Source organism: Ammospiza nelsoni, chromosome 35 (genome assembly GCF_027579445.1).
Source record: "Ammospiza nelsoni isolate bAmmNel1 chromosome 35, bAmmNel1.pri, whole genome shotgun sequence".
NCBI lineage: Eukaryota > Metazoa > Chordata > Aves > Passeriformes > Passerellidae > Ammospiza > Ammospiza nelsoni.
In genome coordinates this window covers 2173503-2195675 of record NC_080667.1, presented here as the reverse complement: position 1 = coordinate 2195675, position 22173 = coordinate 2173503, and the positions used below count along the sequence as shown (strand labels likewise).

General features: G+C 44.6%; 1 protein-coding gene across 1 annotated transcript; it reads left to right on the top strand.

The window, feature by feature from the left end:
- The first annotated feature begins 424 nt into the window (after positions 1 to 424).
- Positions 425 to 20275, top strand: UBL4A (ubiquitin like 4A). Its single transcript, XM_059491535.1, has 4 exons — positions 425 to 654; positions 5605 to 5710; positions 12229 to 12473; positions 19072 to 20275. Exons 1-4 carry the CDS (start codon positions 607 to 609, stop codon positions 19225 to 19227), a joined length of 555 nt encoding a protein of 184 aa, XP_059347518.1. The 5' UTR covers positions 425 to 606; the 3' UTR covers positions 19228 to 20275.
- The last annotated feature ends 1898 nt before the right edge of the window (positions 20276 to 22173 follow it).

The window sequence follows — 22173 nt, the reverse complement described above, 5'->3', positions numbered from 1 at the left end:
GGGGTTTTTGGAATCCCTGCGTTGATTTTCGGGTTCCCCGAGTTGATTTTCGTTTTCCCTCCCGGTTTGTGGTCATTCCGCCATTTTCTCCTCATCTCCGGGAGCTTCCTGTGCCGCTCTCTGCCTCTCGCTGCTGCTTCCGGTGCCGCTCTATCCCCGAGTCCTCCCAACTCGCTGCTCCCGGCGCTCCCGCTGATTTTTGGGGAAAATTTTGAGAGTTTTGCGTTTCGCTGAGGAATTTTTTACATTTTTCGGGGTTTTGCGCGTCCCCGACTTGGTTTTCGGGTTCCCCGAGTTGATTTTCCTTTTCCCTCCGGGTCTGTGGTCATTCCGCCATTTTCTCCTCACTCTAGAGAACTTCCGGTGCCGCTCTCTGCCTCTCGCTGCTACTTCCGGTGCCGCTCTATCCCCGAGTCCTCCCAACTCGCTGCTCCCGGCGCTCCCGCTGAATTTTGGGGAAAATTTAAGGAATTTTGGGTTTTCCTGAGGAATATTTTACATTTTTGGGGTCCCCGAGTTGATTTTTGGGGTCCCCACGTTGATTTTTGGGGTCCCCGCGTTGATTTTTGGTGTTTTTTGGTGTTTTTTTGGGGTTTGGGGCCCGCGATGCTGCTGACGGTGAAGGCGCTGCAGGGCCGCGAGTGCAGCCTCCAGGTGGGGGAGGGGCTGAGGGGAAATTCCGATTTTTTGGGTTTTTTTTTTTGTTTTTTTTTGGTTTTTTTTGTTTTTTTTGGGTTTTTTGTGGGGATTTGGGGAGGTTTGGGGGGACTTTGGGGGATTTTTGAGGATTTGGGAATTTTGGGGGAGATTTTCGGGGAAATTTGGAGAATTTTGGAGAATTTTTGAGGGGGATTTGGGGAATTTCCGGTTTTTTCTGAGGGGATTTTTGGGGAGATTTTCAGGGAATTTTTGATTTTTCTGGGCGATTTTGGGGTGAATTTTTCACCATTTTTGGGCCATTTTTGGAGGATTTTTTTTAGATTTTAAGGGAAATTTTGGGGAAATTTGGATTTTTTGAGGGGGAATTTGGGGATGTTTTTGTAGAGGAATTTTGGGGGAAATTCGGTGAATTTTGGGGAAAATTTGGAATTTCAAATTTGGAATTGAAGGGGATTTCTGATGATATTTTGGGGATTTTTTTGGAATATTTGTGAGGGGTTTTGGGGGAATATTTGGGATTTTTGGAGGATTTTTGGGAGTTTTTTTGGGATTTTTTCGCATTTTTTGAGGATTTTTTGGAAATATTTTTCGGGATTTTTGGGGGGATTTTATGGGAAATTTTGAGATTTTTGGGGGGGGGATTTGGGGAATTTTTGATGATTTTTCTGGGGGATTTTGGGGTGAATTTTTCACCATTTTTGGGCCATTTTTGGGGGATTTTTGGGGGATTTTTTCGCATTTTTTGAGGATTTTTTTGGAATATTTTTCGGGATTTTTGGGGGGATTTTCTGGGAAATTTTGAGATTTTTTTGAGGATTTTTTTGGGGGGATTTGGGGAATTTTTGAGGTTTTTTTGGGGGATTTTGGGGTGAATTTTTCACCATTTTTGAGCCATTTTTGGAGGATTTTTGGGAGATTTTCTTGGGATTTTTTCGCATTTTTTGAGGAATTTTTTTGGAATATTTTTCGGGATTTTTGGGGGGATTTTCTGGGAAATTTTGAGATTTTTTTGAGGATTTTTTGGGGGGGATTTGGGGAATTTTTGAGGATTTTTTGGGGTGAATTTTTCACCATTTTTTGAGGATTTTTGGAGGATTTTTGGGGTTATTTGGATTTTTTGGGGGAGAGATTTGAGGAATTTTGGGGATTTTTGAGGCGAATTTTGGGGAGATTTTTTAGGATTTTTAAAGGATTTTTTGGGGATTTTCTGGGAGATTTTTGAGGATTTTGGGGGAGATTTTTTAGGGATTTTTTGGGGATTTTTGTGGAGATTTTTTGGGGATTTTTGGGAATATTTTTGAGGATTTTGGGGGAAATTTTTGTAATTTTTTAAGGATATTTGGGGGGAATTTGTGAGGATTTTTTGGGAATATTTTTTAGAATTTTTAGGGGGATTTTTTGGGGTTTTTTAGGATTTTTTGAGGATTTTTTTGAAATATTTTCGAGAGATTTTAGGCAGATTTTTTTGGATTTTTGGGGATTTTGGGGGGATTTTTTTTTAATATTTTTGAGGATTTTTGTGGATTTTTAAAAACATTTCTCAGTTTTTTGGGGGGAATTTTTGAGAATTATTTGAGGATTTTTTGGGAATATTTTTGAGGATTTTAGGGAGAATTTTTTGATTTTTTGAATATTTTTGAGGATTTTTTGGGGAGTTTTTGGTCACTTTTTAGGATTTCTCTGGGATTTGGGGGAATTTTTGTGGGGTTTTTTAGGATTTTTTTTTTTTTTAATTTTTTGGGATTTTTTGGAATGTTGTTGAGGATTTTGGGGGGATTTTGAGGGGAATTTTTGAGCGATTTTTTTGGGGATTTTAGGGGGAATTTTTTATCCTTTTTAGGATTTTTGGGGGAATTTTTTTTGGAAAATTTCTGAGGATTTTTTGAGGATTTTGGGGGATATTTTGGGGATTTTTTTGAGAATTTTTTTTTGGTTTTTTTTTTTTTAATTTTTTGAGGATTTTTGGAGGGATTTTAGGGGGGAATTTTGGGGGTTTTTTAGAATTCTTTGAGGATTTTGGGGGGATTTTTCGGGATTTTTTAGAATATTTTTGAGGATTTTGGGGCGAATTTTTAGGGATTTTTAGGGAGATTTTAGGGGGGAATTTTTGAAGATTTTTTGGGGATATTTTTGAGGATTTTTGATGACTTTTGTGGATTTTTTTTTATATTTTTGAGGATTTTGGGGGGGATTTTTTGTGTTTTTTAAGGGATTTTGGGGGATGATTTTGGAATATTTTGGAGGATTTGGAAGGAATTTTTTTGAATTTTTGTGGGGTTTTTTTGGAAGATTTTGGAAGATTTTTTGGGGATATTTTTGAGGATTTTTGATGACTTTTGAGGATTTTAGGGAGATGTTTTGGGGTTTTTTAGGATTTTGGGAGGAATTTTTTGGAATATTTTTTAGGGTTTTTTGGGGGATTTTTTGGGATATTTTTGAGGATTTTTTGAGGATTTTGGGGGGAGTTTTTTGGAATTTTTGTGGGATTTTTTTGGAATATTTTTAAGGATTTTTGGAGGCTTTTGGGGGAAGTTTTTTGTATTTTTGGGGATTGTTTGGAGGATTTTAGGGACTTTTTTTGAGGGGGATTTTTCGGGATTTTTTAGAATATTTTTGAGGATTTTGGGGCGAATTTTTAGGGACTTTTTGGGAGATTTTAGGGGGGAATTTTTGAGGATTTTTTGGGGATATTTTGGAGGATTTTTGATGACTTTTGGGGATTTTTTAAATATTTTTGAGGATTTTGGGGGGATTTTTTTTGTGTTTTTTAAGGGATTTTGGGGGATGTTTTTGGGATATTTTTGAGGGTTTTTGGAGGCTTTTAGGGCAATTTTTTTGGAATTTTTGTGGGATTTTTTTTGAATATTTTTGACGCTTTTGTGGGGAATTTTTTTGAATTTTTGTGGGATTTTTTTTTTATATTTTTGAGGATTTTGATGAGTTTTTGGGGATTTTTTAATATATTTTTGAGGATTTTGGGGGGATGTTTTGGGGTTTTTTAAGGATTTTTTGGGGGGAATTGTTTTGAATTTTTGTGGGATTTTTTTGGGATATTTTTGAGGATTTTGGGGGGAGTTTTTTGAATTTTTGTGGGATTTGTTTGGGATATTTTTGAGGGGAATTTTTTTGGATTTTTGTGGGATATTTTGGGATATTTTTGAGGATTTTCTGAGAATTTTGGGGGAATTTTTTTGAGGCATTTTTGTGGGATTTTTTTGGAATATTTTTGAGGATTTTTTGAGGATTTGGGGGGAATTTTTTTGGAATTTTTGTGGGATTTTTTTTGGGATATTTCTGAGAATTTTGGTGGGAATTTTTTTGGAATTTCTGTGGGGACTGTTTGGGGATTTCGGGGGGAATTTTTTTGAATTTTTGTGGGATATTTTTGGAATATTTTTGAGGCTTTTGGGGCAATTTTTTTGAATTTTTGTGGGATTTTTTTGGGATATTTTTGAGGCTTTTGGTGGGAATTTTTTTGAATTTCTGTGGGACTGTTTGGTGATTTCGGGGGGAATTTTTTTGAATTTTTGTGGAATTTTTTTGGGATATTTTTGATGACTTTTGAGGGCAATTTTTTTGAATTTCTGTGGGACTGTTTGGTGATTTGGGGGGTTTTGTGCCCATTTCGGGGTTATTTTATGCCCATTTCGGGGTTATTTTGTGCCCATTTCAGGGTTATTTTGTGCCCATTTCGGGGTTATTTTGTGCCCATTTCAGGGTTATTTTGTGCCCATTTCAGGGTTATTTTGTGCCCATTTCGGGGTTATTTTGTGCCCATTTCGGGGTTATTTTGTGCTCGTTTCAGGGTTATTTTGGGGCTCATTCGGGGTTATTTTGTGCCGGTTTCGGGGTTATTTTATGCCCATTTCGGGGTTATTTTGTGCCGGTTTCGGGGTTATTTTGGGGCTCATTCGGGGTTATTTTGTGCCCATTTCGGGGTTATTTTGTGCCGGTTTCGGGGTTATTTTGTGCCCATTTCGGGGTTATTTTGTGCCCATTTCAGGGTTATTTTGTGCTCGTTTCAGGGTTATTTTGTGCCCATTTCAGGGTTATTTTGTGCCCATTTCGGGGTTATTTTATGCCCATTTCGGGGTTATTTTGTGCCCATTTCAGGGTTATTTTGTGCCCATTTCGGGGTTATTTTGGGGCTCATTCGGGGTTATTTTGTGCCCATTTCGGGGTTATTTTGTGCCCATTTCAGGGTTATTTTGTGCCCATTTCAGGGTTATTTTATGCCCATTTCAGGGTTATTTTATGCCCATTTCGGGGTTATTTTGTGCCCGTTTCGGGGTTATTTTGTGCCCATTTCGGGGTTATTTTGTGCCGGTTTCGGGGTTATTTTGTGCCCATTTCGGGGTTATTTTGTGCCCATTTCGGGGTTATTTTGTGCCCGTTTCAGGGTTATTTTGTGCCCATTTCAGGGTTATTTTGTGCCCATTTCGGGGTTATTTTGTGCCCATTTCGGGGTTATTTTGTGCCCATTTCGGGGTTATTTTGTGCCGGTTTCGGGGTTATTTAGTGCCCATTTCAGGGTTATTTTGTGCCCATTTCAGGGTTATTTTGTGCCCATTTCGGGGTTATTTTGGGGCTCATTCGGGGTTATTTTGTGCCCATTTCGGGGTTATTTTGTGCCCATTTCGGGGTTATTTTGTGCCCATTTCGGGGTTATTTTGTGCCCATTTCGGGGTTATTTTGTGCCCATTTCGGGGTTATTTTGTGCCCATTTCAGGGTTATTTTATGCCCATTTCGGGGTTATTTTGTGCCCATTTCAGGGTTATTTTGTGCCGGTTTCGGGGTTATTTTGGGGCTCATTCGGGGTTATTTTGTGCCCATTTCGGGGTTATTTTGTGCCCGTTTCGGGGTTATTTTGTGCCCATTTCAGGGTTATTTTGTGCCGGTTTCGGGGTTATTTTGGGGCTCACTCGGGGCCGTTTCCCCCCCAGGTGTCCCCGCAGGACTCCGTGGCCGCTCTCAAGGCTCTCGTGGCCGAGCGCCTCCAGGTGCCGGTGCCGCAGCAGCGCCTCCTGTACCGCGGCACCGCGCTCGCGGGTAGGGCGGGGCTTTGGGCATTTTGGGGAAATTTTGGGGAATTTTGGGAATTTCGGGGAATTTCAGAAGTTTGGGGACAATTTTGGGGAGGTTCAGGGGGATTTTAGGGCGGTTTCTTGGGGATTTGCAGGGGATTTTTGGGATTATTTTGAATTTTTGGGAGGAAATTTTGGAAGTTTGGGGACAGTTTTGGGGAGGTTTAGGAGGTTTTTTGGAGAAAATTTGGGGGATTTTTTTAATTTTGGGGAAAATTTTGGGAATTTCGGGGAATTTCAGAAGTTTGGGGACCATTTAGGGGAGGTTCGGGGGGATTTTCAGGGGATTTTCAGGGGAAATTTTGGGATTATTTTGAATTTTTGGGGGGATTTTTGGGATTGTTTTGGAGTTTGGGGATCATTTTGGGGAGGTTTAGGGGGATTTGGGGGGGAAATTTGGGGATTTTTGGGGGAATTTTTGGGGGATTTTTGGAGTTTGGGGACAATTTAGGGGAGGTTCGGGAGAATTTTCAGGGGATTTTTGGGGGATTTTTTGGGGAAATTTTGGGAATTTCGGGGAATTTCAGAAGTTTGGGGACAATTTAGGGGAGGTTCGGGGGGATTTTAGGGCGGTTTCTTGGGGATTTGCAGGGGATTTTTGGGATTATTTTGCATTTTTGGGAGGAAATTTTGGAAGTTTGGGGACAATTTCAGGGAGGTTTAGGAGGATTTTGGGGGGAAAATTTGGGATTATTTTGAATTTTTGGGGGAATTTTGGGGAATTTCAGAAGTTTGGGGACAATTTAGGGGAGGTTTAGGAGGATTTGGGGGAGATTTTTAGGGGATTTTTGGGGATTTTCAGGGAAAATTTGGGATTTTTGGGAAGTTTAGAAGTTTTCGGGACCATTTTGGGGAGGTTTAGGGACATTTTAAGGGGAAATTTTGGGAATTTTTGGGAATTTCAGAAGTTTGGGGACAATTTTGGGGAGGTTCAGGGGGATTTTGGGGCGGTTTCTTGGGGATTTGCAGGGGGTTTTTGGGATTATTTTGCATTTTTTGGGAGGAAATTTTGGAAGTTTGGGGACAGTTTTGGGGAGGTTTAGGAGGTTTTTTGGAGAAAATTTGGGGGATTTTTTTAATTTTGGGGAAAATTTTGGGAATTTCGGGGAATTTCAGAAGTTTGGGGACAATTTAGGAGAGGTTCAGGGGGATTTTGGGGCGGTTTCTTGGGGATTTGCCGGGGATTTTTGGGGATATTTTGAATTTTTGGGGGAAAATTTTGGGTTTTTTTTGCATTTTTAGAGGATTTTTTGGGATTTTTGGGAATTTTAGAAGTTTGGGGACCATTTTGGGGAGGTTTAGGCGGATTTTTGGGATTATTTTGAAGTTTTGGGAGACGTTTTGGGGAAATTTGGGGAATTTTGGGGAATTTTTGGAGTTTGGGGACAATTTAGGGGAGGTTCGGGGGGATTTTAGGGCAGTTTCTTGGGGATTTGCAGGGAATTTTTGGGATTATTTTGAATTTTTGGGGGAAGTTTTGGGATTTTTTTGGGAATTTTGGGGAATTTCAGAAGTTTGGGGACCATTTTGGGGAGGTTCAGGGGCATTTGGGGGGAGAAATTTGGGGAATTTTGGGAGAATTTTTGGAGTTTGGGGACAACTTAGGGGAGGTTTGGGGGCATTTGGGGGCGGTTTTTGGGGATTTGCAGGGGGTTTTTGGGAATATTTTGAAGTTTTGGGAGACGTTTTGGGGAAATTTGGGAATTTTGGGGAATTTCAGAAGTTTGGGGACAATTTAGGGGAGGTTCGGGGGGATTTTGGGGCGGTTTCTTGGGGATTTTCAAGGGATTTTCAGGGGATTTTTGGGATTATTTTGAATTTTTGGGGGGAAATTTTGGAAGTTTGGGGACAATTTCGGGGAGGTTTAGGAGGATTTTTGGGGGGATTTTGGGGATTATTTTCAATTTTGGGAGATTTTTTTGGGGAAATTTTGGGGAATTTCAGAAGTTTGGGGACCATTTTGGGGAGGTTCAGGAGGATTTTTGGGGGAAAATTTGGGGGATTATTTTGGATTTTGGGGGATTTTTTGGGATTTTTGGGAATTTCAGAAGTTTTGGGACCATTTAGGGGAGGTTCGGGGGGATCTTGGGGCGGTTTTTGGGGGGATTTTCAGGGGATTTTGGGGGAAATTTTGAATGTTGGGGGGAAGTTTTGGGGATTTTTTGGGGATTTTTGGGAATTTTAGAAGTTTTGGGACCGTTTTGGGGAGGTTTGGGGGGATTTTGGGGGGGTTTATTGGGATTATTTTGGATTTGTGGGAGTATTTTGAATTTTGGGGGGATTTTGGGGAAATTTTGGGAATTTTTGGGAATTTTTGGGAATTTTAGAAGTTTTGGGACCATTTTGGGGGAATTTTTTTGGGAATTTTTGGGGAGAATTTTGGGACTTTTTTAGATTTTGACATTTTTGAAATGTTGGGGGAATTCGGGGACTTTGTTTGGGGTTATTTCAGGTGATTTTGGGGCTGTTTAGCGAGGATTTGGGGCATTTTTGGGGTGATTTTGGGTTATTTTTTGGGGTTCTTTTGGGGGATTTTTGGGGTTATTTGGAGGTATTTTTGAGGTTATTTTGGGTTATTTTTGGGGGTTATTTTGGGGTTTTTTTTCGAGTGATTTTGGGTTATTTTTGGGGGATTTTTGGGGGATTTTTGGGGTGATTTGGGGGAATTTTTGGGGTGATTTTTGGTGTTGTTTTTGGGTTATTTTGGGTTATTTTTGAGGTTATTTTGGGGGATTTTTGGGGTGATTTTGGGTTATTTTTGGGGTGATTTTGGGGTTCTTTAGGGTTATTTTTTGGGGTTATTTTCGGGATTTTTGGGGTTATTTTTGGGCTGATTTTGGGGGATTTTTTGGGTGATTTTTGGGGTTCTTTGGGGGGATTTTTGGGGTTATTTGGGGGTTATTTTTGGGGTTATTTTGGGAGATTTTTGGGGTTATTTTGGTTTTTTGGCGAGGATTTTTGGGGTGATTTTGGGTTATTTTTTGGGGTTATTTTGGGGGTGATTTTGTGTTATTTTTTGGGGTGATTTTGGGGTTATTTTGGGGTTATTTTGGAGGATTTTTGGGGTGTTATGGGAGGTGGGTTTGGGTTCGGTTGGAGAATTTTTGGCGTTTCTGGAGTGACTTTCAGGATGATTTGGGGGCCGATTTTGGGGTTTTTTGGGGCGTTTTGGAGCCATTTTTGCGATGCCTCTGGGATATTTCGGGATTTTGGGGGTTTTGGGATCTTTTGGAGCTGCTTGGGGGCATTTTTGGAGCTCTTTTGGGGCTTTTTTTGGACATTTTTGGAGTCTTTTTTACAGGAATTTTGGAGCATTTTGGGTTATTTTTGGGGTTATTTTGGGTTATTTTGGGGGTTATTTTGGGTTATTTTTGAGATTATTTTGGGTTATTTTTGGAGGTTTTTTTGGGTTATTTTGGGGGTTATTTTTGAGGTTATTTTGGGTTATTTTTGAGATTATTTTGGGTTATTTTTGGGGTTTTTTTGGGTTATTTTGGGGGTTATTTTGGGTTATTTTGGGAGTTTTTTTGGCTTATTTTGGGGGTTATTTTGGGTTATTTTTGAGGTTATTTTGGGGTTTTTTGGGGTTATTTTGGGGGAGGTTCTTGAGTTCTTTTTGGGGTTATTTTGGGGATGATTTTGAGGTTTGGGGTGATTTGTAGGAATATTTTTGGATTCTTTTTGGGCTGTTTTGGGGAATATTTTTGGGGTATTTTGTGCTATTTTTGGGGATATTTTTGGGATATTTTGGGATCTTCTTGGGTTATTTTTGGGGTTCTTTTGGGGCTGTTTTGAGCTCATTTGGGGTTTCCTTTCCAGTTATTTTTGGGTTATTTTTGGGGTCCTTTTGGGGATTTTTTCTGTATTTTTGGGGTGGCTTTGGGGGTATTTTTGTGTTCTTTTCAGCCATTCTGGGGGTTCTTTTTGGGTATTTTTGGTGTCACTTTGGAGTTGTTTTGGGGTTTTTTTGGGGGACATTTTGGGGATTCTTTTTGTGTTATTTTTGGGATGGTTTGGGGGTTATTTTTGTGTTATTCTTGGAGGTATTCTTGGAGTTATTTTGGGGTATTTTGGGCTATTTTGGGGTATTTTTTTGGGTATTTTGGGGTATTTTTTTGCTATTTTGGGGTATTTTTTTTGTTATTTTGGGGTATTTTTTTGGCTATTTTGGGGTATTTTTTGGGGTATTTTGGGGTATTTTTTGGCTATTTTTTGGGGGGGTTTTTTTTGTTATTTTGGGGTATTTTTTGGCTATTTTGGGGTATTTTTTTACTATTTTTGGTGGGTTTTTTTTTTTGTTATTTTGGGGGATTTTGGCGCTATTTTTGGGTATTTTTGACTGTTTTTTGGGGGGTTTTTGGTTATTTTTGGGTATTTTTTGGCTATTTTGGGCGGTTTTTTGGCTATTTTTTGGTTATTTTGGGGGTATTTTTTGGTTATTTTGGGTATTTTTTGGCTATTTTGGCATTGATTTTGGGGTGGTTTGGGTTTTTTTTCAGGGTTATTTTTTGAGTGGTTTTGGAGTTTTTTGGGCTTTTTGGGGGGTTTGGAGGTGGTTTCGGGGGTGGTTTTGGGCTGATTTTGGGCTCATTTTGGGATATTTTGGGGTAATTTTTGAGGTTCTTTTCCGGTATTTTGGGGCTCCTTTGGGGCCATTTTTGGGATGGATTTGGGAAGATTTCTGGGTTATTTTGGGGGATATTTTTGGGTTCTTTTAGGTTTGTTTGGGGGTGGTTTGGGGGTATTTTTGTGTTGGTTTTGGGTTATTTTAGGGTCTTTTTGGGGTTATTTTTGGGGTTATTTTTGGGCTCTTTTTGGAGTATTTTGGGGGATATTTTTGGGTTATTTTTGGAATATTTTGGGGCTATTTTGGGGACGGTTTTGGGGCTATTTTTGGGTTATTTTGGGGGATTTTTGTGTTAATTTGGGGGGATATCTTTGGGTTATTTTTGAGTTATTCTGGCTTATTTTGGTTTATTTTGGAGGAGTTTTTTGGGTTATTTTGAGGCTCTTTTCGAGACAGTTTTGGTTTCTTTTTTTAATCAAATTAAATAATGAATTAATCCCGCGGACGAGCGCCGTCTGTGCGATTACCGCATCGGGCCCTCGGATAATTATATATTATTATATATATATTATTTATATATATAGAATTTCATTAATTTCAATCCAATTAACCCGGAATTAATTAATCCCCCAGACGAGCGCCGTCTGTGCGATTACCGCATCGGGCCCTGAATATTATATACATAAATTACAGATATATAATTATTTATATATATAAAATATAGATATATATTATTCATATAAGATTTAATTAATATTAATTAAATTAACCCGGAATTAATTAATTAATCCCCGCAGACGAGCGCCGTCTGTGCGATTACCGCATCGGGCCCTTTCATTATATATATATATATTATTTATATATATAGAATTTCATTAATTTCACTCCAATTAACCCATAATTAATTCATTAATTTCCCCCAGACGAGCGCCGTCTGTGCGATTACCGCATCGGGCCCTGAATATTATATATATAAATTATATCTATATAATTATTTACATATATAATATATAGATATATATTATTAATATAAAATTTAATTAATATTAATTATTATTAATTAATATTTAATTAATATTAATTAAATCCCCCAGAAGAGCGCCGTCTGTGCGATTACCGCATCGGGCCCTGAACATTATATATATAAATTATATCTATTGAATTATTTCTATATATAACATATAGATATGTATTGTTCATATAAAATTTCATTAATTTCACTCCAATTAACCCGGAATTAATGAATTTCCCCCCCAGACGATCGCCGTCTGTGCGATTACCGCATCGGGCCCTGAACATTATATATATAAATTACATATATATAATTATTTCTATATATAACGTATAAACATATATTATTCATATAAAATTTCATTAATTTCACTCCAATTAACCCGGAATTAATGAATTTCCCCCCCAGACGATCGCCGTCTGTGCGATTACCGCATCGGGCCCTGAACATTATATATATAAATTATATCTATATAATTATTTACATATATAATATATAGATATATATTATTAATATAAAATTTAATTAATATTAATTATTATTAATCAATATTTAATTAATATTAATTAAATTCCCGCAGACGATCGCCGTCTGTGCGATTACCGCATCGGGCCTGAATATTATATACATAAATTATATCTATTGAATTATTTCTATATATAACATATAGATATGTATTATTCATATAAAATTTAATTAATATTAATTAAATTAACCCGGAATTAATGAATTTCCCCCCCAGACGATCGCCGTCTGTGCGATTACCGCATCGGCCCTGAATATTATATATATAAATTACATATATATAATTATTTCTATATATAACATATAGATATGTATTATTCATATAAAATTTCATTAATTTCACTCCAATTAACCCGGAATTAATGAATTTCCCCTGTAGACGATCGCCGTCTGTGCGATTACCGCATCGGCCCCTCCGCCCGCCTGAACCTGGTGCTGAAGGCGGCGCCGGGGGGGGGAGGGGCGCGGCCGGGGGGGGGAGGGGCCGAGGCCGCCCCAGCCCCGCCCCCCCCCGCGGAGGAGCCCGGGGGTCCCGGGGGTCCCTTCGGGGCCGCGCTCGGGGCCGCCCTGGGGCGGCACTTCGGGGTCCCCGAGGGACGGAGGGTGCGGCAGCAGCTGCTCGCGGTCAGTGACGGGGAAATTTGGGAAATTTTGGGGAAAATTTGGGGTTTTGGGGCGATTTTTGGGGAAAAATTTGGGGATTTTGGGGTTTTTGGGGTCCCTTCGGAGCCGCCCTGGGGAGGCACTTCGGGCTCAGCGAGGGACGGAGGGGGCGGCAGCCGCTGCTCACGGTCACTGACGGGGGAAATGGGGAAAATTTGGGATTTTTGGGGGAAAAATTGGGAAATTTTCCGGAAAATTTGCGGGTTTTGGGGCGATTTTTGGGTAACATTTGGGAATTTTTGGGGAAAATTTGGGGATTTTGGGGTTTTTGGGGTCCCTTCGGAGCCGCCCTGGGGAGGCACTTCGGGCTCAGCGAGGGACGGAGGGGGCGGCAGCCGCTGCTCGCGGTCAGCAGCCGAGGAAATTTGGGAAATTTGGGAAATTTTGGGGCGATTTTTGGGGAAAATTGGGGAAAAAATTGGGAAATTTTGGGGGAAAATTGGGGAAAATTTGGGGATTTTGGGGTTTTTGGGGTCCCTTCGGGGCCGACCCTGGGGAGGCACTTCGGGGTCCCAGAGGGACGGAGGGGGCGGCAGCCGCTGCTCACGGTCAGTGACGGGGGAAATGGGGAAAATTTGGGATTTTTGGGGGAAAAATTGGGAAATTTTCCGGAAAATTTGCGGGTTTTGGGGCGATTTTTGGGTAACATTTGGGAATTTTTGGGGAAAATTTGGGGATTTTGGGGTTTTTGGGGTCCCTCCGGGGCCCACCCTGGGGAGGCACTTCGGGGTCAGCGAGGGATGGAGGGGGCGGCAGCCGCTGCTCACGGTCAGCAGCAGGGGAAATTTGGGAAATTTGGGAAATTTTGGGGCGATTTTTGGGGAAAATTGGGGAAAAAATTGGGAAATTTTGGGGGAAAATTGGGGAAAATTTGGGGATTTTGGGGTTTTTGGGGTCCCTTCGGGGCCGCCCTGGGGAGGCACTTCGGGGTCCCAGAGGGACGGAGGGGGCGGCAGCCGCTGCTCATGGTCAGTGACGGGGAAATTTGGGAAATTTTGGGATTTTTGGGGCGATTTTTGGGGAAAATTTGGGGATTTTGGGGCGATATTTGGGGGCAAATTGGGAATTTTTGGGGAAAATTTGAGGGTTATGGGGCGATTTTTTGGGGAAAAATTGGGAACTTTTGTGGGATTTTGGGGGGAAATTTGGGGTTTTTGGGGCGATTTTTGGGGAATATTTGGGAATTTTGGGGGTTTTTGGGGGAAAATTTGGGGGATTTTGGGGTGTTTTGGGGGAAAAATTGGAAAATTTGGGGGAAAATTTGCGGATTTTGGGGTTTTTGGGGTCCCTTCGGGGCCCACCCTGGGGAGGCGCTTCGGGGTCCCTGAGGGCCGGCGCGGGCGGCAGCCGCTGCTCACGGTCAGCGCCAGGGAACCGCGGGGATTTTGGGGGATTGGGGGAATATTTGGGAATTTGGGGGAAAATTTGGGATTATGGGGCGATTTTTGGGGAATATTTGGGAATTTTGGGGGAAAATTTGAGGATTTTGGGGTTTTTGGGGGAAAATTTGGGGTTTTTGGGGTCCCTTCGGGGCCGACCCTGGGGAGGCGCTTCGGGGTCCCTGAGGGACGGCGCGGGCGGCAGCCGCTGCTCACGGTCAGCGCCAGGGAATGGCGGGAATGGGGTTTGGGGGGATTTGGGGGAAAAATCGGGAAATTTGGGGTTTTTTTTGGGGGGGAAAATTTGGGGATTATGGGATAATGGGGTCGATTTGGGGTTTTTGGGGTCCCTTCGGGGCCCACCCTGGGGAGGCGCTTCGGGCTCTGTGAGGGCCGGCGCGGGCGGCAGCCGCTGCTCACGGTCAGCGCCAGGGAATGGCGGGAATGGGGTTTGGGGGGATTTGGGGGAAAAATCGGGAAATTTGGGGTTTTTTTTGGGGGGGAAAATTTGGGGATTATGGGATAATGGGGTCGATTTGGGGTTTTTGGGGTCCCTTCGGGGCCCACCCTGGGGAGGCGCTTCGGGGTCCCTGAGGGCTGGCGCGGGCGGCAGCCGCTGCTCACGGTCAGCGCCAGGGAACCGCGGGGATTTAGGGAATTTGGGGGAATTTGGGGGAAAAATCGGGAATTTTGGGGTTTTTTTTGGGGGGGAAAATTTGGGGATTATGGGATAATGGGGTCGATTTGGGGTTTTTGGGGTCCCTTCGGGGCCCACCCTGGGGAGGCGCTTCGGGGTCCCTGAGGGCCGGCGCGGGCGGCAGCCGCTGCTCATGGTCAGTGGCAGGGAATGGCGGGAATGGGGTTTGGGGGGATTTGGGGGAAAAATCGGGAAATTTGGGGGTTTTTTTGGGGGGGGGAAATTTGGGGATTATGGGATTATGGAATTATGGGGTGGATTTGGGGATTTTGGGGTTTTTGGGGTCCCTTCGGGGCCGCGCTCGGAGCCGCCCTGGGGCGGCACTTTGGGGTCCCCGAGGGACGGAGGGGGCGGCAGCAGCTGCTCATGGTCAGTGACGGGGGAAATGGGGAAAATTTGGGGATTTTTGGGGAAAATTTGAGGTTTTGGGGCGATTTTTGGGAAAAATTGGGAATTTTTGGGGGGAAAATTTGAGAAATTTTGGGATTTTTTTGGGAAAATTTGGGGGTTTATGGGGAAAATTTGGGATTTTTGGGGCGATTCTTGGGAAAATTTGGGGATTTTGGGGCGATTTTCGGGGAAAAATTGGGGGGTTTGGGGCGATTTCTGGGCAAATTTTGGTTTTTTTGGGGCGATTCTTGGGGTATTTTCGGGTTTTGGGGATTTTTTGGGGTGACTTGGGGATTTTGGGGGGATGATTGGGATTTGCGGAGGATTTTTTGGGCGATTTTTCGGGGATTTTGGGGGATGTGTGAGGGGGTCGGGGGGTTTTGGGGGGATGGTTTTGGGTTTTTGGGCGATTTTTAGGGGATTTTGGGGCTTTGCGGGAGAATGTTGGAGGGGAATTTGGGGATTTTGGGGGGTTCCGGAGGGATTTGGAGTCGATTTGGGGATTTTGGGGTTTTTGGGGTCCCTCCGGGGCCGACCCTGGGGCGGCGCTTCGGGGTCCCAGAGGGACGGAGGGGGCGGCAGCCGCTGCTCATGGTCAGTGACGGGGAAATTTGGGAAATTTTGGGATTTTTGGGGGAGAAATTGGGAAATTTTCGGGAAAATTTGCGGGTTTTGGGGTGAGTTTTGGGGAAAATTTGGGGGAAATTTGGGGGAAAATTGGGGTTTTTTGGGAAAAAATTGGGGGTTTTGGGGCAATTTTTGGGGCAAATTTGGGAAATTTTGGGGAAAATTTGGGATTTTTGGGGCGATTTTTGGGGAAAATTGGGAATTTTCGGGAAAATTTGGGGGTTTTGGGGCGATTTTTGGGCACAAATTGGGAATTTTTGGGGAAATTTGGGGGTTTTGGGGCGAAATTTTGGGGTTTTATGGGGAAAATTTGAGGGTTATGGGGCGATTTTTGGGGAAAATTGGGAATTTTGGGGAAAAATTGGGGTTTTGGGGCGATTTTTGGGGAAAATTGGGGGTTTTGGGGTTTTTTGGGGTAAGTTTGGGGTTTTGGGGCGATTTTTGGGGAAAATTTGGGGATTTTGGGGGAAAATTTGGGGATTTTGGGATTTTTTGGGAAAATTTGAGGAAAATTTAGGGGTTTTGGGGTGATTTCTGGGCAAAATTTGTTTTTTTGGGGCGATTCTTGGGGCATTTTTGGGTTTTGGGGTTTTTTTGGGGTGAGTTTGGGGGATTTTGGGGGGATGATTGGGATTTGCAGGGAATTTTTTGGGCGATTTTTTGGGGTTTTCTGGTGATTTTGGGGCGATTTTTCCGAAATTTTTTGGGATTTGTGAGGAGGTCGGGAGGGTTCGGGGGGGTTTTGGGGGGATGGTTTTGGGTTTTGGGGCGATTTTGGGGGAAAATTTGGGGATTTTGGGGCGATTTTCGGGGATAAATTGGGGGTTTTGGGGCGATTTTTGGGGAAAATTTGGGAATTTGGGGGGGAAAATTTGGGGGTTTTGGGGCGATTTTTGGGGAAAAATTGGGGGTTTTGGGGGGAAAAATTGGGGGTTTTGGGGCGATTTTGGAGGAAAATTTGGGAAATTTTGGGGAAAATTTGGGATTTTTGGGGCGATTTTGGGGGAAAAATTGGGAATTTTGGGGTGTTTTGGGGAAAATTTGGGGATTTTGGGGCAATTTTTGGGGCAAATTTGGGGATTTTGGGGGAAAATTTGGGGATTTTGGGGCGGTTTTTAGGGAATTTTTTTGGATTTTGGGGGATTTTTGGGCTGATTTTTAGGGGAGTTTTGGGGTAAATTTTGTGATTTTGGGGGAATTTTAGGGATATTTTTGGATTTTTTGGGGTTTTTGGGGGGGGAATTTTAGGGATATTTTTGGATTTTTTGGGGTTTTGGGGAGGAATTTTTGGGGTGATTTTGAGGGAATTTGAGGGGTCCTGGGAGGGATTTTTTGGAGGGATTTTGGGGGGAATTTTGGGGGATTTTGGGGAGGTTTTAGGATGGGATTTTTGGGCTCCCGGGGGGTTTTTGGGAGGAATTTTGGGCGGTTTTGGGTCGGGATTTTGGGGCGATTTTGGGGATTTTTGAGGGGATTTTGGGGTCCCGGGTCAGTTTTGGGGGGACTTTTTGGGTTCCCTGGGGGCATTTTTGGGGTCCTGTAGGGGAATTTCTGGAGGAATTTTTTAGGCGATTTTGGGGGTTCCTGGTCGGGATTTTTGGGGCGATTTCGGGGATTTTTGAGGGGATTTTGGGATGGGAATTTTGGGGTCCCGGGGGGGATTTTCGGGTGGGATTTTCGGGGTCCCCCTGTGGATTTTTGGGGTCCCGGATGGGATTTTTGGGGGGATTTTTTGGGGTCCCCCGGTTGATTTTTTGGGGGATTTTTTGAGGTCCTGGGGGGATTTTTGAGGGGATTTTTTGGGGTTCCGGGTCGGTTTTTGGGGGAGTTTTTGGGGTCCTGGGGGGGATTTTTGAGGCGATTTCAGGGTTGGATTTTGGGGTCCCCCGGTTGATTTTTGGGGGATTTTTTAGGGTGGGATTTTGGGGCGATTTTTTGGGGGGTTTTGAGGATTTGGGGGGGAATTTGGGGTGGGATTTTTGGGGTCCCCCGGTTGATTTTTGGGGGCGATTTTTTGGAGGAATTTTCGGCAGTTTTGGGGCCATTTTGGGTTGGGATTTGGGGCGATTTTGGGGGGGATTTTTTTGGGATTTTTGGGGGGATTTTTAGGGTGGGATTTTGGGGTCCCCCCGGTTGATTTTGGGGTCTCGAAGGGATTTCTGGGGGGATTTTTTGGAGGAGTTTTGGGGCTTTTTTGGGGCTTTTTTGGAGGAGATTTTGGGGGTTCTGGGTGGGAGCTTTGGGGGGTCCTGGGAGGGATTTTGGAGGAAACTTTTGGGGCATTTTGGGGTGGGAATTTTTGGGGTTCTGGGTGGGATTTTTGGAGGAATTTTTGGGGTTTCCATCTTTGCGAGGATTTGAGGGGTTTTGGGGCAATTTTGGGTTGGGATTTTGGGGCGATTTCAGGGATTTTGGGCGATTTTTAGGATGGGATTTTTGGGGTCCTGGTTGGGATTTTTGGGGGAATTTTTGGGCTTCTGGGTCGGTTTTGGGAGGGATTTTTGGGAGGAATTTCAGGAGTTTTGGGGCAATTTTGAGGATGGGGTTTTTGGGGTCCTGGTTGGGATTTTTGGGGGAATTTTTGGGCTTCTGGGTCGGTTTTGGGGGGGATTTTTGGGAGGAATTTCAGGAGTTTTGTGGTGATTTTCGGGTGGATTTGGGGCGATTTTTAGGATGGGATTTTTGGGGTCCTGGGTGGGATTTTTGGGGGATTTTTTGGCCGTTCTGGGTCGGTTTTTGGGGGGGATTTTTGGGAGGAATTTCAGGAGTTTTGGGGCGATTTTTAGGATGGGATTTTTGGGGTCCTGGGTGGGATTTTGGGGGAATTTTTTGGCGTTCTGGGTCAGTTTTTGGGAGGAATTTTGGGGAGTTTTGGGGGGATTTTCGAGGGGATTTTGGGGGCGATTTTTAGGATGGGATTTTTGGGGTGCTGGGTGGGATTTTTGGGGAGATTTTTTGGGCTTCTGGGTCGGTTTTTGGGAGGAATTTTGGGGAGTTTTGGGGCGATTTCGGGGGGATTTGGGGGGATTTTAAGATGGGATTTTGGGGGTCCTGGGTGGGATTTTTGGGGGAATTTTTTGGGTTTTTGGGGGGGATTTTTGAGAAGAATTTCAGGAGTTTTGGGGCGATTTTCGGGGGGATTTTGGGGGGGTTTTAGGATGGGATTTTTGGGGTCCTGGGTGGGATTTTTGGGGGGAATTTTTGGGCTTCTGGGTCGGTTTTTGGGGGGATTTTTGGGAGGAATTTCAGGAGTTTTGGGGCGATTTTTAGGATGGGATTTTTGGGGTCCTGGGTGGGATTTTGGGGGAATTTTTTGGCCTTCGGGGTCGGTTTCTGGGAGGAATTTTGGGGAGTTTTGGGGCGATTTTCAGGGGGATTTTGGGCGGTTTGGAGGAGATTTTTTTGGGGGGTTTTGGGCTGGGATTTTGGGGTTCCCCGGTGGATTTTTCCTCTCTCTCCCGTGCAGGACTACGAGCGTTCCCTGCGCGGCCTCAGCCTGGACGAGCTCGAGCGTTTGGGGGCGCGGCTGCTGCAGGAGGGGGGAGGGGCGCCCCTCCCCCACCCCCCGGCCCCGCCCCTCCCCCAGCCCCGCCCCCACTGCGGCCCCGCCCCCACGCCCTGAGGGGGGGGGCGCGAAAATCCCGAAATTCCCGCGAAAATCCCGAAATTTATCCCCGAAAAATCCGCAAAACTCACCAAAAAATGGTGAAATTCTTCCAAAAATCGCAAAATTTATCCAAAATTCAGCCCCAAAAAATTTCAAATTGACCCCAAATTTACTCCAAAAGTCACCTGAAATTTCCCAGTTTTGCCCAAAATTGCTCCAAAAACCACCCAAAAGTTCAACTAAAAAATTGAAATTTATCAAAAAATCGCAAAATTTACCCCAAAATTCGGTCCCCGAAATAGACAAGAATCTTCCAGATTTACCCCAACAGCAAAAATAAATCAAATTTACCCAAAAATTCACCCAAATTTACTCAAAAATCCTAATTTATCCCAAAATTGCAAAATTTACCCAAAATTCAACCCCAAAAATCCAAAATTTACCCTCAAAAAGAAACCTTGCCCCAAGTTCAGCCCCAGAATCCAAAATTTACCCTAAAAAATTCAAATTTACCCCAAAAATCCTGAAAATTGCCTCAAAATTCACCCCGAATTCCCAAAATTCATCCAAACTTTGCAAATTTTGCCCCAAAGTTCAGCCCCAAAAATGGACAAAATTTACCCCCAAAATTTTCAAATTTACCCCAAAATATTCAAATGTGCCCCAAAATATTCAAATGTACCCCAAAATATTCAAATGTGCCCCAAAATATTCAAATGCACCGCAAAATATTCAAATTTACCCCTAAATATTCAAATTTACCCCCAAAATATTCAAATTTACCCCAAAATATTCAAATGTACCCCCAAAATATTCAAATGCACCCCAAAATATTCAAATGCACACCAAAATATTCAAATTTACCCCCAAATATTCAAATGTGCCCCAAAATATTCAAATGTACCCCAAAATATTCAAGTTTACCCCCAAAATAAAAATAAAATTTATTTAAAAATCCTCAAACTGGACCGCAAAATTGCCAGAATTCACCCCAGAATCCCCCAAAGTCTCCGAATTTCCCCAAAATTCCCCAAATTTGGGAATAAAGAAAAGAGAACGAGGAGTCGGCGCTGGCCGGGAGGGACTGGGAGGGACTGGGAGGGACTGGGAGGGACTGGGAGGGACTGGGAGGGACTGGGAGGGACTGGGATGGACTGGGAGGGAACTGGGAGGGAACTGGGAGCAAACTGGGACAAACTGGGAGGGACTGGGAGGGACTGGGATGGACTCTGAGCCTTTACTGGGAGGGACTGGGAGGGAACTGGGACAAACTGGGAGGGACTGGGAGCAAACTGGGACATACTGGGACAAACTGGGACATACTGGGAGCACTGGGAGGGAACTGGGACGGACTCTGAGCCGTTACTGGGAGGGACTGGGAGTTACTGGGAGGGTCCCTGAGCGGTTACTGGGAACACTGGGATGTACTGGGCCATACTGGGAGCACTGGGAGAGCCCTTGAGGGGTTACTGGGAGCACTGGGAGGGCACTGGGAGTTACTGGGATGTACTGGGAGCACTGGGAGGGTCCCCGAGCCGTTACTGGGCCATACTGGGAGCACTGGGAGAGCCCTTGAGGGGTTGCTGGGATGTACTGGGAGTTACTGGGAGGGAGCTGGTCCATACTGGGAGCACTGGGAGAGCCCTTGAAGGGTTACTGGGAGCACTGGGAGGGACTGGGCCATACTGGGAGCACTGGGAGCACTGGGAGGGTCCCTGAGGGGTTACTGGGAGCACTGGGAGGGAACTGGGAGTTACTGGGAGTTACTGGGAGGGTCCCTGAGGGGTTACTGGGAGCACTGGGAGGATCTTGGAGGGGTTCCTGAGCCATACTGGGAGCACTGGGAGAGCCCCTGAGGGGTTACTGGGAGCGAACTGGGAGTTACTGGGAGGGAGCTGGGAGAGCACTGGGACATACTGGTCCATACTGGGAGCACTGGGAGGGTCCCTGAGCGGTTACTGGGAGCACTGGGAGGGACTGGGCCATACTGGGAGAGCACTGGGAGGGTCCCTGAGGGGTTACTGGGAGGGAACTGGGAGAGCACTGGGACATACTGGGATGTACTGGGAGCACTGGGAGGGAACTGGGAGTTACTGGGAGTTACTGGGAGGGTCCCTGAGCATTTACTGGGAGCACTGGGAGTTACTGGGAAGTTACTGGGCCATACTGGGAGCACTGGGAGGGTCCCTGGGGGGTTACTGGGAGGGAACTGGGAGTTACTGGGAGGGTCTCGGATGGCTTACTGGGATGTACTGGTCCATACTGGGAGCACTGGGAGAGCCCCTGAGGGGTCACTGGGATGTACTGGGAGTTACTGGGAGGGAGCTGGGAGAGCACTGGGCCATACTGGGAGCACTGGGAGGGTCTCAGAGCAGTTACTGGGAGCACTGGGCCATACTGGGAGCACTGGGCCATACTGGGCCATACTGGGAGCACTGGAGGGGTCCGTGAGCCGTTACTGGGCCATACTGGGATGTACTGGGGCTTACTGGGAGGGTCCCTGAGGGGTTACTGGGAGGTTACTGGGCCGTACTGGGAGCACTGGGAGAGCCCCTGAGCGGTTACTGGGAGCACTGGGAGGGAACTGGGCCATACTGGGAGGGACTGGGAGGGTCTTGGATGGGTTACTGGGATGTACTGGGAGCACTGGGAGAGCCCTCTGAAGTCACTGGGGGTTACTGGGCCATACTGGGAGGGAACTGGGAGTTACTGGGCCATACTGGGAGCACTGGGAGAGCCCCTGAGGGGTTACTGGGAAGGAACTGGGATGTACTGGGACATACTGGGAGAGCCTCTGAGTCATTACTGGGAGCACTGGGGGTTACTGGGAGGGACTGGTCCATACTGGGAGCACTGGGAGGGTCCCTGAGGCGTTACTGGGCCATACTGGGATGTACTGGGATGGTCCTTGAGGGGTTACTGGGAGCACTGGGAGGGTTCTATGGGTGTTACTGGGAGGTT